The sequence below is a fragment of the Indicator indicator genome, chromosome 4, assembly GCF_027791375.1.
Source record: "Indicator indicator isolate 239-I01 chromosome 4, UM_Iind_1.1, whole genome shotgun sequence".
NCBI classification, from domain to species: domain Eukaryota; kingdom Metazoa; phylum Chordata; class Aves; order Piciformes; family Indicatoridae; genus Indicator; species Indicator indicator.
The window spans coordinates 5227818-5242538 of record NC_072013.1 but is presented as its reverse complement, the minus strand read 5'-3'; the positions used below and the strand labels follow the sequence as shown (position 1 = coordinate 5242538).

General features: G+C 42.1%; 1 protein-coding gene across 3 annotated transcripts in view; it reads left to right on the top strand.

Annotated features, from left to right (window-relative positions):
* Window positions 1-14384, top strand: part of GPATCH2L (G-patch domain containing 2 like) — a 31153-nt gene extending 16769 nt beyond the window's left edge. For 2 of the 3 annotated variants that reach the window (XM_054400357.1, XM_054400358.1), the window contains exons 8-9: window positions 7568-7659; window positions 14118-14384. In XM_054400357.1, coding sequence (XP_054256332.1) covers window positions 7568-7659; window positions 14118-14290 — 265 coding nt within the window. In that variant the 3' untranslated portion in view covers window positions 14291-14384. Of the gene's footprint in view, window positions 1-7567; window positions 7660-9772; window positions 9895-14117 lie in introns of those variants that run through there. The other variant, XM_054400359.1, reaches the window with a different exon arrangement.
* The last annotated feature ends 337 nt before the right edge of the window (window positions 14385-14721 follow it).

Sequence of the window (14721 nt, the reverse complement as noted above, 5' to 3'; positions counted from 1 at the left end):
AAAGAAGGACCAAATCTGAAAGAAATGTCTGGACTTTCAGCTTCATGGCTTTCTTTCCCTTGTTAATTAGTAAATAGAGCATGAAAAATGTACTGAGGTTGTATGTGTCTGAACGAAAGCTTGGCACCCACCCAGCAAAGCCTCTCCTCCCACTGGCTTCTGCAGGGAATTTTGTGAGGTTGCACCATGATCTCATGCTGCTGTAGCCATCATGTTAAAGCTAGAAAGGGGGAGAAAGGAAAAAAAAATCAACTTTTAAACATTCAACTGGATGAGAATAAAAATAATTCAGAAGATTGTGCATCAGCAAATTGGTTCCTTTCTGTGCTTTGGGCCCACTTTGGGAATGTTTTGTGTCCATGAAGATTTATTGGTCTCTTCATTTACACCTAGGATAACCTTTCTTCTACCTTGAGTATTTTACTCAGTGCTCTACAGAAGTTTGTCTTTCAGAAAGGAGAATTAGGCAAGTCCTGCTCATGAACAGATCAAAATCTCCACTTTTTTGATGATCACTGAAGGCCCTTTCCAAAACTACTGGTTATGGCAAGGGATTCTAAACCTGGAGGAACTGTTTGCTTGATTTTGCTGAATATGCAGTCTAGGTAACAATTATTATATATGCTTAGTTTCTTCCTCCTATTAACAGGTCATTGGTGTCCTGACAAACATAATCCCTGATGAATTGTAACTGAGTATTGGCAGAGAAGATGTCCCATCTCAGAGGTGGATATGGTTTTAAGTGCCTGTAGTTTAAGAAAGCAGTTCCTGTTTTAGTGTAAAACATGCTCAAGAGTCTTTATAGGAGAAAGCAATATGGAATGAATGAATGAATGTTATGTGGCCCCACGTGGTAGATCTGAACTCTCTGGTATAAGGTGCTTGCTATATGTAAAGGTGCTACCAAGGGAACAGTAGGAAATTGTTCCTTCACTGAAAGATTTTCTTGACAACAGTTATTTTTTAGGTGCTTCAAGAGCCAAGCCCTAGTATTAGTCCATTTTCTTACAGGAGATTCAGGTGATCTCTAAGCACTGTTCAGCCAGTGACTCAGTTAACATCTTCCTCCTTTGCCATGGATGGAGTCAATTCCAGCAGTTTGTGCTTTAGGAAGCTTCTAACAGTTTGCACCTCATCCTGGAGAAACTCTACTCAGAAATTTGGCAGAATGGTATGTGTTGGGGGAAGTTAATCCCCTAAGAACGATAAGAAATGTATTAGAGAAGAAACTGTCTTGGTGTTGTGGACATTCAGTTTCCTTCAACCTGATACCCACCATGGCAGGCAAAATGACCTCTCTCTGCTTAGTTTCTGTTACCACAAATGTCCAATGGATTATAGTTACCAGGTGATAACTATAAGTTTTTCTCTCTCATGGAAATGGTTTCTTTGTCTCAATAATGGATTTTGGTGCAGTTCATCTGGAAGTGTGGTTCATTTTGGAAGACTGGTAACACAGTGCTTCGTTTAGGTAGGGCTGAAGGCCAGGATACTGAGCACAGTTGGAGATGTTCAAGAAAGGCTTTTCAGTGTCAAGGAGGAGGCTCTCTGTGGAGAATTCCTTGGGAAGCCTTATTTGAAAGGCTGTATAAATTGTACACTATCAAGATTACCTTTCTTGCTTTATGTGTGCGATGAGAAGAGATTTCATTCAAAGTGTATACACAGCCCTGGGAATTTCACACCCATCCTTAGAAGCAGTTTTGTGTGTGTGGTGACTGTTATCATTAGTGGTATAATTTTATTTTGTGAAGCGAGGAGAGTTTCCTGCTTTCTTACAGTTCTCCTGAGGGACAGCTGGTGTATTAATTTGCTGTATTGCCTCCTGGCTGTTCCCAGGCTGTTTTTCCTCTTCATCATGGAATTTTTAATGGCCCTGCTGCCTCTCGGGAGGCATGCAAGGAAGAGTACCTCGGGGATCTCTTCCTTTTTTCACATGCCTATAATTACTCTCCTTTAAGAGCACAAAGCATTTGCTAATCATGTCTTGTCTGTTAAGGTTTCAGCTTCACGATGCGGGCTGTTAAAAGCGAGCAAGTAGAGGCTTGCATGGACAGCCCTAGTGATCCTTCCCTTTTTTCCCCTCTGCCCATTTGCCTCACTGGGAGAAAGGAGTGGTCTGAACAGAATTTTATTCTTTAACTCTCTCTACTTAAGGGGATTTTGTACAATCTGAAGCCTAGTATCTTATTAGATTTTGGTTATTTAATAGCTCTATCAGTAGGAAGACATTATAGGTTGTTAGTTGGTGGAATGTTATTCCCTTGAGGCAGGGTAAGAGTTTCAGATGAGCCTAGAGCCAATGTTCCTTCAATCTGAGTTTGAATAGCAGGTAGAATAAGAGAGGAAGGTAGAAGATAAATTCTCTGTAATGCCATTTATTGTTTGCCTAGCGTTGAAAATAGGATTATGGGTGAAAAACTCAATTAAATGTTCCCTCTGGAGGTCATAGGAAAAGTGGATCTCAGATGACAAGTAGATGTTAAAGGTGGAGATTTGAAGAATTATGTTAGAGAGACCTTTGAACAGTATAGATGAATCTGAGAAAATGACTTTGCATGTTCTCTCAGTTAATATTAGCTGTAAACCTAGAGTTTAATTGAGTTTAGAAGGAAGTCTCTCATCTTGCCTGGAACATGGCATAAAGATCAAAAAGGGGGAGTGATCATCTCCTGTTAAACTGCCAGTTGCTCCAAATCCTGAACTTGGTGGTGCTATTAGAGTGAAAAGGCTTGAATGTCTCTAACTCTAGTTCCAGCTCTACAAACATGCTTGTTGAAGGTAATTTTGGTCTTTCTCTTCTGTGCAGCAATCTTAATGTTTCTGCCTCTTACCCAGGCATGTATAAGTACAGGCATTGCCTGGAATGTCAAGCCTTTTCTGAGGCAGCTGAAGGAATGAATGGATGTTCAAAATTGCATACTCTCCCACTTGACCACCAGGACAATATCCAATTCATTCCACAACCTGTCCACACCTTTGTCTTCCAGGAATTGTCTTTATGTAAAAATGTCTGCTGTCAACTGCATTAGGCATTTTTCTCCCCTCCTCCCCCACCTCTTTTTTTGTTTGTTTTGTTTTGTTTTTTGTTTATTTAGCCTGGCTACTATTCCAGTTGGGGATATAACAGAATTCTTGTGGCAGGCATGCAGAGAACAGCAGCTATCAACCTAGTGTCTGAGGCTTAATGCTCCCATTTTGGTGAATTCAAATTCTCCAGAGTAAAAGAGAAATTCCCCTTGGCCTCAGAATTTTGTTTAATTGCTGTTGCTTCCTTCATCTGTAAAGTATGTTGCCATTATCAAATCTGTGTACTCAGCAGGTCTAGCAAATATTAGGACTTTCTGGCACAGATTTCATGTGATTCAGTATGAAAATAGAATGCAATTTATGGCATCACACCATCTCTGTTTAGAACACTTACATGAAAAAGCAGAAGGAAATGTGTTCACTTGCATTTGCCACACACAGACTTTTAGAAATGGAAATGCTTACTTGGGGAACAGGCTGCTACTGCTTGAAGACCTGTGAGATTTGCTTGATTAAAGAAGTGAGCTGACCTGTTAGTGAATTTGGAATCTGAAAATGTGCTCTAGAAGCTCTCCCATGAGGCTCTGCAGGACAGAGGAAATGGCTGTGCATAGGAAATAAGTACAGTGTGATGTGTTAGCAAGAAGCACTTGCATGCATGGGAGCTTTACATGCAGATTGGATGATTGACTTGTATTGATTTGCACATGTTATGTGCAGATCAGACTTTGGTGCCCAGCTGGCTCTGTAGTCAAAAACGAGGAAGAACTCTGCTTATACGATTAATTTTGTGAAGCCACTATCAACAGCCTCAGGTAACACCTCAGGGCTTAGAGAAAGAGCCTTTTATTTGGGATACGTTTGCGGGGAATGCAGCATCACAACAGCAACAGCTGGACTGTGTAGAGTTTTAGCAGCAATATCCTTGTTAGAAAGCTCTCTCTGCTGAACATTAACATGAGGATAATAGCATCCCTTGTTTGTATGACAGTAGATTAATAGCTGCCCCTCACTTTCACTACATAAACCAAGTCCTTTGCTTTCTCTGAGGCTAAGGTTAGAATGAAGGTTGTCATCAGAGAAGTTGGATGATTGCAGCAAGATGCACACATCCCCTAGTGTGTGATGTGCCTTCTGCCTTCCTCCAAGGCTGGCACAGTTAGTGCTGTAGGTTCTTCTCAGAGACCGCAGTTGTGAGATTGTGGTGCTTTTTTACCCTGAATTTTGAGAGAGTCATTTTACAATCTAGTCTTTTCTTTGCAGATAGTGAAGACTTCAGGGGCCTAATGATGTTCAGTAAGCTTTTCTGTGGGTGCTGTCTGCTTATGCTGTCCATTGTATTTCTTTACTGAAAAAGTGGTCAAGCCTTGGAACAGGCTCCCCAGGAAAGTGTTGGAATCATCATCCCTGAGGGGTATTCAGCAAGCATGTCGACCTGACACTTCAGAACATGCTTTAGTGGGAGTGGTGGTGTTGGGTTGATGATTGGACTTGATGATCTTGGACGTCTTTGCCAAGCTTCACGATCCTGTGATTCTTTTGCTTCCCACAGATGGCACTGCCAATACTAATTTTCTGCTGAAATCCTGTGGTTGATGTAACATAGTGGCAAGCTCCTGTGACAATATAGTCCAACATGTGGTCACCTTGAACTATAGGAGTGAGCTAGGAGCCTGGTGTATGCGATTACAGTTCATTACAGCAAGAAAAAGGTCATAGTATAGATCTGTGGAAAAGAAAGGAAGTGTTACTTCTGGCATGTTAGAGACAGCAATGAATTTCAGCTTTCTACATAGCAAGCCCCCTTTTTCTCCAGCATGGCCAGCACGCAGAATCAGGTACCTTAACTACTATATGAAGAACAAGAGAAAAATCAACGCTTCGTGGATAATTCCTTTAGCTTGTGATTAAAATAAATAAATAAAATAATCACTGTCAGAAAGACATTATGAACTTTTTTCATATAAAACCATTCTTTCTCTATGTAATTTTTCATTCACTAACTCCTGGCAGTGAGTGGCTGCAGTCTTGAGTTGGGTACGTTGCAGCCATCAGTGTAGCTGCAGTTTGGATCTTACTTAGTCTTGGCAGGTGTGTTCTGCTTTAACCCATTTCAGGTTAGAATTTCAGTCCTCTCCAGACTGTAAACTGGATTTTCTCATGAGCCACTGGTCACTTAGCAGATCCAACTGTGACTGAGCACTGGGATTTTTTTTTTCTTTCTTCCTTGTGGTCTACCACCCATGACCCCAAAGTAACCAAGTAATTATTTTCTCATTACTGCTTGTGCAACATTGAAGAAAGTATAGAAGCCTAGCAGAAGAGATTGAAAACCAGTAAGGACAGAGTAAGTACCATTCTAATTTCTCAGTTTAGGCCCAGGTATTTCATCCCATAAAGGTCTGTGCTTCAGGCTTCTTCACAGAGGGACTCATGTACATTCATGCATTATCTGACATCCTTTCCTCTCAGCTCTCTTCTGTTCTACTTCAGAGTAGTGCTTAAGCTATTCAGAAGAGTTGATGAAATACTGCTTTGGCAGAAAGTTGGCTGTAGCCTGTCAGTGAGATTGTCATAATTCATAGCTCAGCCTGTCCACTGTAATGGACAGTGTGCTGTGCATAGCACCTGACTTTCCTGGTAGTGGTGGTTTTATTTTCCACGAGTCTGCTCTTAAACTGGGATTCACCAATTTGACTCTTACTATAGCATCTCTATGCAAGCTAGTGATGAGAAATTTAGATTTTAAAAGTGTGGTATCTGCCAAAAAATATGTGCCAGAAGTTCTACTTCAGACACCCTTTCTGTCCATGACTGAATGAAGACTATCATCCCTGTGTGCATTCCTCTGCTCCTCTCTCTCCCAAGCTACCTACCACCTGCAGATTCCCTATATGCAGATTTATGGTGCCTATAAAGCACACCAGCTGTTTGAAAATGACACTTTTGCCACCAGGTCAGTCAAAGCCAGTGAGTAATCAATAGGTTCTTGATTTACTAACTGAAGTGTGATTGATCAATAAGGAATAAACCTGAATGAAATACATGTTACAGGGACAATTTATGATCTCTGAGCCTTTGTGTGTTAGAGGCGGGACTGCTAGACACAGCGTCCTTGCTATTAGTGTCCAGCTGGAGTGTGACTTACATTCAGTTTTACTACAAGAAGGGATTTTGAAATTCTCATTCTGGGGTGGTGGTTGGTTGGTTTGTTTGTGGGGGGGTTTGTTTATTTGTTGGTGTGGTGGTGTTTGTTGGTTGGTTTTGTTGGGTGTTTTTTTGTTTTGGGCTTTTTCATTGCCCCCTGTATGATCATGAGATAAGAGTAGGTGTGGTTTGAGCATGGAGCTGAGAGGGGTTGTAACATTTGTGAACTGGGAAAAATGGAATCAAGTTTCTTGGAAATGATAGTGCATACTTTCCTAGTTTATAGTGATTCTTCACCAAGGATCAGCTGGCTAATGATAGAAGCTCAGAAAATTAAAGAGGGAACCTTATTACAGCATAAAAGGAGTTGGATTATTTTATATGGTTATGTGGTCATCTAGTTAGTAATCTAATACTGTGTCAGTGATGCAAAATAAGTATCTAAAATTCCACTTTGCACATCAGACCTGATGCAGAGTGTGACCAAGGAACTTGCCAAAGAAACTCTGTTATCCCAAAGCAGGAATTTGAACCCAAAGTCGTTCCTAAATTACACATTTATATTGATAATGGATTATATTTGAGAAAGTGCTCTGCTGCCAAGACTTTCTTTTCTGAACTAAATTCCTCTTTTTCCTACATCCAGAAGTTGGAGGAGCGTTCAGTCAGTCTCAGTAATGCAGGTTTCTTCTTAATTGGCAAATAATTAAACTGAAGTGGTCATCAGTAGGCTTCAGACTTAGCAGTTGATATGACTGGGACAGATGATACCTTTCAGCCAGTTCACAGGTGCAGGAAGGCTTGATTGCCATAAGCCAGCTTCAGCTGTTTTCACAGCACTTAGCTAAGGAAATAATAATTTTGAAAATTCATGAGACAGTTTTGCATTCCCAACTTCACAAACTTCATACTGTCGTGGAATGATGCATGGACATTTGGAATGTAGGTGCATTCTAAGATGACTCTATGCTATTAAATAAATAGGTTGCAAAATAATTTCTGAATAAAGGAGTAAGTATGATGTGATTTCTTTAAAAAGCAATCTTGCAGACATTTGTTACACTTGCACAGAAGTAATGGTAGGGCACATTTCTAATGCTGCTTGATTGCATCTTTACTTTTGCAAAGAATTTTTAAAGTTAATGCAAAACCAGGTCTCTAAGGCTGAGAAGTAATTATTCTGAGCAGTTTGTATGTGAGCTCTTAAAAGAAATGGAGCAGAATGGTATTTTGACTAGGAATGTAAGCAAAACTTTCCTGAGAAGCTTTTGATTTGTTTTCCTGCTAGTTAAGAAGCCGATGGGAAGATGGGAGTTAAGGGGTGATTGGCCAGAGTTTTACACGAAGGTGATAGTGGAACAGAGTTGAATTTCTTTTAATTTCTCTGTAGGCAAGGAAATGTACACCTGGGACCACCATGTTCAAGGGACATCAAGAGGAAACGAAAGCCAGCTGCAGCCTCCATATCCAGTCCAACATCAGGTAACCTGAATGTATCTGTCTGCCAGCATCTCTGAAGTCATATCCCTCTTGAGCCAAGTGCCAGAGTCACAACAGTCAATGCAGCCTTACCTGGATTTGGAAGTAATGAAACGTGTGTGAGAGAGTATCATGTGTGTTTTGTACAGCTCAAAAGCTGCCTACTAAACAAATCTTTGATGATGAAAGTTAATATAATTGTTGGTGCTTCACTGTACAGTGCCTAATAAACTGTTTCTTCATAAGGTGTTATTTCCACTGTTCCTAAATTATGCCATCCATGGTAACAAGGAGGTGATCACTATACAGCGTGTTTCTCCAGTGTTGGGCTGACATTTGCTGGTGACTCTGGTGCTCTTTTTCAGAGCACCTTTTTCAGTGTTTCTAGACACTTTCACAGGAGCAGAAACAGAAATATGGCAACTTTTGTATCATCACTGAGGCCAGACCTTCCCCTGGAGCTGTCTTACTCCTCTCCTGTGGATGAAAATACTCTGTTCTCTTTCTTTTTCTGGGGATGTAGTGATTAAAATGTTGATTTATTTCTAGATGGCATATTTCTGAAAATGTGTAGAACATAGAGGGATTTAGGAAATATCTTTCTGGCCTTTCACCCTACCCTCTCTTGAAATACTTTTCCTACTCTCAAGTGATCCATGTTTTCCAAGTAGCTAAAACTATTCTTGGAATCTAGTAACAAAGTGGTGGGTACACTGATGGGAAAAGTGGTGATGTGAAAATTGTGAGGAAGGCTGAAGGAACTGATGATGAATAGGAGGAATGAAATTCAGATTTCTTGCTTGGGCTGGTGAAAAAAAAATTCTGCTAACTCTCCAGCCCACAGGTCTGGATTACAGACTATCAGAAAGGTTCTGTGTTTAAAAAGAGAAAAGAACACTTACTTAATAAACAGTTGTCCAAGAAAGCCATCACATGTTACGGACTGTTTATTTAGGATATTGTGTCTTGGCTTTTGAGTATTCCGTACTAGGATGTTCAAATTTCTGTAGTGAAAGGTTTAGTAAAATCATATCTGTAGCCACAGGATTTTAGTTCTCATATACCATGAATGTTAGTGTCTTTGTCCATTTGTTTATTCTGTACTACATTGCTGGTCACTTTCTGTAGGGAGAGATTCTATTTCTATGCCTGTGTGTTTCAGATTTTGTAGAAATCCTACCTACCTACCTGACAAGGCAAATTGAGTAGTAAATGCTTTTTGAAGAGTTGAATCTGTATCTGGAGTGGAACTTAGCACTGGGAAATAGCACAGAAGTTTGCAAGGTAGGGTCTGAGGGACAGAAAATCAGAGTGTATATATTACAAAATAAGGAAGGAAAGTGTAACTGTTGGAATCTGGACAGGATGCTTGTGCTGGTCATGAGGAAAGTGCTGCAAGATCTATAATGGTCAGAAATGGTACAGATCTCTTCCCTAGACCCTGTTTAGAAATGCCCCCCAGCAAAGTTAGCAGCTCTGGGCAGAGTTTGCCACAATACTGACTTGTGGAAGGAAACTTCTATGACTGAGTAACTGAAGCTGTCTCCTAGCTGACTTTTTACGACAGTCTCCCAATTGCAACTAGAGCACAACCTGGCATGTAACTTGAAACTTCTGAATTGGAATTACTAATGCCTAAAGAAATGCATAGGATTACTCTGCAATCATGTAGCATTAGTTAAGGACTCATATGCTTGTTAGGTATTGATGATACAGATACAGATTTTTCTCCTTTGCCATTTGTCTACTTGCCCCTGCATAAGTATTTTACACTGGCGTTCCCCTGTGCCTGAGGAATCACGGAAGTCTCGTTTTCTTACTAGAGGTTTTTTGTGTTAGTAGTATTTTACTTCTGCAAAGATGAAACACAGGTGAATCTGAACACAGGCCCACAGAGTGCTGGATTTCTTCACCTTTAAATAGCTCCTTAGCCGAGTCCCACTCAGTGCTCTCGTCTCACTTGTTGACCAGGTCCTGCTTGAGTGATCTCCTTTTTTGCACCCCGAGTGCCCCGTGGAGGTGAAGGACACAGCCCGAGCCGGCTCCATCAGTCAGCAGAACAAATGGGCTGGCTGTGCCGAACATCGGGCCATCTCGGATTCCACCTCTTTTATAGAGATGAGTGATGAAGAGGGGCTCGTTCCGCTTTGCCGCTGTATTAATACACATCAGGGGCCAGCTCCTGGCACTAAATCACGCTACGGCATACATCTGTTATCGGACTCCTCACCAGTGTGATGAACAAGAGTGCAGATAGAGGCTTCCTCGTGTCATTCTTTATAGGATTTTCCTAAAAGAATAAATAGCTCAAATCTCTGCCAACGCTCTCCCCTGTCATTGTGATGAATTTAGCTTCTTTCTTAAACATGCAGCTACAAATCTTCTCCTGTCGCCTCACCCCCCGCCTCCCATCCCCCTGTCCACAGAAAGTTTTGACTTGAATTTGGCTGAAATCAGAAGATGCTAATAAGGAGTATATGAGATGTGAATTCTAGCTGCAGGAATGAGAGAAAGCAGCTAGAGATATTTCTATTTGGGAGCCAAGCAAACTGAGTTTGTCTTGTTGTTTCATGTACTTTCATGAACCACAGGTTCTCATGAAGCATCTTGTGTCAGAGACACTTACATGAACATTAAAAAAAAAAAAAAGTGCCTCGGTCTCTATTGTGTTGTTACAGCATTAAACTTCTGGTATTAGTCCTGCCCTTTGGGACTAACTGGCCTAAATATCATAACTGAGATAGCTGTTAAAGGATAGTGTTGTGGAACAAAGCCTGGCTGTTGAGAGCAGCAAAAAGTGGGTAGAAAATGCAGAATTCATTTGTACTTCAGGAAACGATTGTTAACAAAATGAAGTTGGTCAAGTTTATGCAAATGTTGAGAGAGATGGAAGATGAAAGTTTGCTTTCCACACTACACAATGGAGCAGTATGTGAGCCCTAAACATGAGGTTTTCACCATCTAACAGTGAAAAGTCTGGCTGGTGTAGTCTGACAGTAGAATATGGAAATGTGGAGGAAGTAAGACTGGTTATACTGGGTTAGACCAGAAGTTCATCCGACTCAGTGACCAACAGCTAGTACCTAGGGAGGACAAAAGTCTGTAAGTGATAAAGGTTCCTTGAACTTTCAGTGATCTAAGACTTAGGGACTTCAAAAGGCATGGATAATGTCCTTGTGTTTAGTTACTTTCTGTTGCAGTGCAATAAATTTGGAATAATGTCCCCAGCAGCACAGTAGGGCTTGACTGGAAAATACTGTATATAATGTTATTTGCATGGTAGTTTGAAAGGGATCTGATGAAGACTGTCATATATCACTTCTGATGGTCAGGACACAAATATAGATGGTTGTGAAATAAATGGTGAACAATTCTCCAACTTTACACTGATGTTTTTAATGTCTGTGTAGTCCAATCCCCTATATATGTAGCAGTGCACATGGTAACTGGCATCCTATTAAATTACTACAGGGAGTCTGGTGTAAAAATCTGCATAAGTAGATTTTTTCCTACCTTGGCATGTATTCACGCTTAGCTTGGGAAAAATAATAATTTCTAACAGGTGCCAGTTAGCCTCTGAAACTGTTTATCAGAGAGCAGCCTGATGAGTAGCAGCAATTTGGTGAATTTTCACTCTCTGATATCTTGCTAATGCATTCACTCTGTCATGGTATGATGGTATCAGGCAACAAGAACCTTGTTTTTCTCCTTGGCTTTTTTTGGTTTTATGGGTAAAGGTGGTCATCCTGAGTGGCAAGGCTGCTGGTGATGGGCCCATAGCGTAATATTTGTGGTGATAATTGATTTAAGGATTTTGACTTACATTTGTTTTGTGTGTGTCATACAAAGTTCAGATGGAGGAAGTTGATGAGCTGGAGGTAAAATAAATTATTTACTGTTTTCAGCTATGTCATTGTGGTTCTATGGGAATGCCTCACTGATTTGGATGTACAGAAGTAGGCAGGATTGTTGGGGTTCCAGATCTAGAGAGTGTGGAACCTTAGGCACTGAACCAGCTTTTTATTTAAACTTCAAAATAATCAGTACTCTAGTAGAGATTCATTATGGTCTCTTTATCCTTCATCCAGTATAGAATAGCACATCCTAGGGTGCTGAAAGAGCTGGCAGATGAGCTGGCCAAGCCTCTCTCCATCATTTTCCATCAGTCCCGGCTCCCTGGAGAGGTCCCAGAAGACTGGAAACTGGCCAATGTGACACCCATCCACAAGAAGGGACGGACAGAAGAACCTGGGAACTACAGGCCTGTCAGCCTGACCTCAGTGCCAGGGAAAATCATGGAGCAGATTGTCTTGGGGGCAATCACTGCTCACCTGAAGGATAGCCAAGGAATCAGGCCCAGCCAACATGGATTTAGGAAGGGCAGGTCCTGCCTCACCAACCTGATCTCCTTCTATGATCAGGTGACAGCCTGGTGGATGTAGGAAAGGCTGTGGATGTAGTCTACCTGGACTTCAGCAAGGCCTTTGACACTGTCCCCCACAGCAAACTCCTGGCCAAGCTGTCAGCCTGTGGCTTGGACAGCAGCACTCTGCGCTGGGTTAGGAACTGGCTGGAGGGCTGAGCCCAGAGAGTGGTGGTGAATGGTGCCACATCCAGCTGGCAGCCAGGCACTAGTGGTGTCCCCCAGGGATCAGTGCTGGGCCCCATCCTGTTCAATATCTTTATTGATGATCTGGATGAGGGGATTGAGTCCATCATCAGTAAATTTGCAGATGACACCAAGCTGGGAGCAGGTGTTGATCTGTTAGAAGGTAGAAGGGCTCTGCAGAGGGACCTTGACAGGCTGGACAGATGGGCAGAGTCCAACAGGATGGCATTCAACAAATCCAAGTGCTGGGTGCTGCACTTTGGCCACAACAACCCCATGCAGAGCTACAGGCTGGGGTCAGAGTGGCTGGAGAGCAGCCAGGTGGAAAGGGACCTGGGGGTACTGGTTGACAGCAGCTGAACATGAGCCAGCAGTGTGCCCAGGTGGCCAAGAGAGCCAGTGGCATCCTGGCCTGCATCAGGAATAGTGTGGCCAGCAGGAGCAGGGAGGTCATTGTCCCCCTGTACACAGCACTGGTTAGGCCACACCTTGAGTACTGTGTCCAGTTCTGGGCCCCTCAGTTTAGGAAAGATGTTGAATTGCTGGAGCATGTCCAGAGAAGGGCAACGAGGCTGGTGAGAGGCCTTGAGCACAAGCCCTATGAGGAGAGGCTGAGGGAGCTGGGACTGTTTAGCCTGGAGAAGAGGAGGCTCAGGGGTGACCTCATTGCTGTCTACAACTACCTGAAGGGAGGTTGTAGCCAGGTGGGAGTTGGTCTCTTCTCCCAGGTAACCAGCACCAGAACAAGAGGACACAGTCTCAAGCTGTTCAGGGGAGGTTTAGGCTGGAGGTGTGGAGAAAGTTCTTCACAGAGAGAGTGGTGGCCATTGGAATGGGCTGCCCAGGGAGGTGGTGGAGTCACCATCCCTGGAGGTGTTCAAGAGGGGATTGGAGGTGGCACTTGGTGCCATGGTTTAGATAGTCATGAGGTTTAGGGTGACAGGTTGGACTCGATGATCTTTGAGGTCTCTTCCAGCCTTCTTGATTCTATGATTCTATGCAACTTGCAGTAAACCCACAGAAACAGAGAATACAATGAAAAAGAGGTGTGTTCTGTACTGAAGCAGTTACTTGTTCAAAAAGATTCTGGTTGCCCCAAAAACTTCTGGGGCAGTTTTTTTTTTTATCCTGTTCTGCTTGTGAGGATTGAGTGATTCAGGATACTAAGAATGGGAGTAAGCTGTCATTTGGGAGTAATTTGACAATCCTCTGGAAATTTAGGTGACTGTTGGATTGAGCTATGGATCTGCAAATCTCTCTTGCTAATTAAAGCCTGTCTCATTTTGAAGCAGTGGTTGAATTGAAAAAAAAGATAATGGATTCCAATGTAGCTTAGCAAGTAGCTTCTTTTTATTATATGCTGATTTACCTTACTGAATATATGTGGAGGTTCATGGTACTGTCTTTACTGTGTAAGGAGGAGACATATTTTCCTCTTTAACTGAGCTTTGCAACCTGAAATTTGCCAAGCCTTCAGAGACTTTTAAATTCTCAGATACAGGGTTAATTGAGTCTTTGTGGAGAGATCAAGTTATCTTTAGCTGAGTGATTATGAATGGATTCAGTTAAGGTATGGAACAGTTAAAGCTCTTCATTTTCCAACAGGCTCTTTGACTAGTGGAACTAGTCAGTGGACTGGGAGTTCTGAATATGAGAATCCTTAGGGCAAAGGTGTTAATGCTGTCAAGAACCTGGATTTCAAAGGGATTTGGTGGGGGAACATGTAGGAGCTCAGTAAATAACACCTTCATATGAGAAATTATATATATGAGACATTTGCATGAAGTCACTTGTTTTAACTTTTTTTTTCTTATTGCCTTTTCCTACTCTTCCTCTGTTCCCCCTTTTCCAGCAACTTTACCTGCCCACACGGATGCAGCAGAGTCAGAGCTACCAGCAACACCATCCCTGAGATCCCAGAACTCTGAGTGGACAAGGAAAGCACCAGCAGCTGAGAAAGCCACTATTGCTGCTTCTTGTAACTTTTTTAAAATGCCACCAGAGAAGAGCCCTGGATACAGCTAAAAGGAAGCACTGCAACTGTCAAAGCTTGCTGGATTTTGGACCCTGGTGTGTGTCTTCACCAGACATCTTGTTTGGCAGTGATCTCTTCAGTATTGGTGCGTGATGTGTGCCATCATCCAGACTGAGCTGCATGGCCTATGTACCAGATCTAGTTGAGGATGCCCCTGCTTCTTGCAGAGGGGGTTGGACTAGATGACCTTTGGAGGTCCCTTCCAACCCAGACCATTCTATGATTCTATGATCATGTTTGTGAATCTGTGTTTTAAACAAAGATAATCAACGTTGGGACTCCAGTAGCTTTAAAAAGTGTTCTTGCTATTGCTGTATTTATTATGCATTCATCTCCTTTCCTGATGCCAGCTCATATGTGCTCTGTCATGTACAGATTCTTTTGGGTTTTTAGATCGCTCCTGGACACGTTGCTTGTTTGT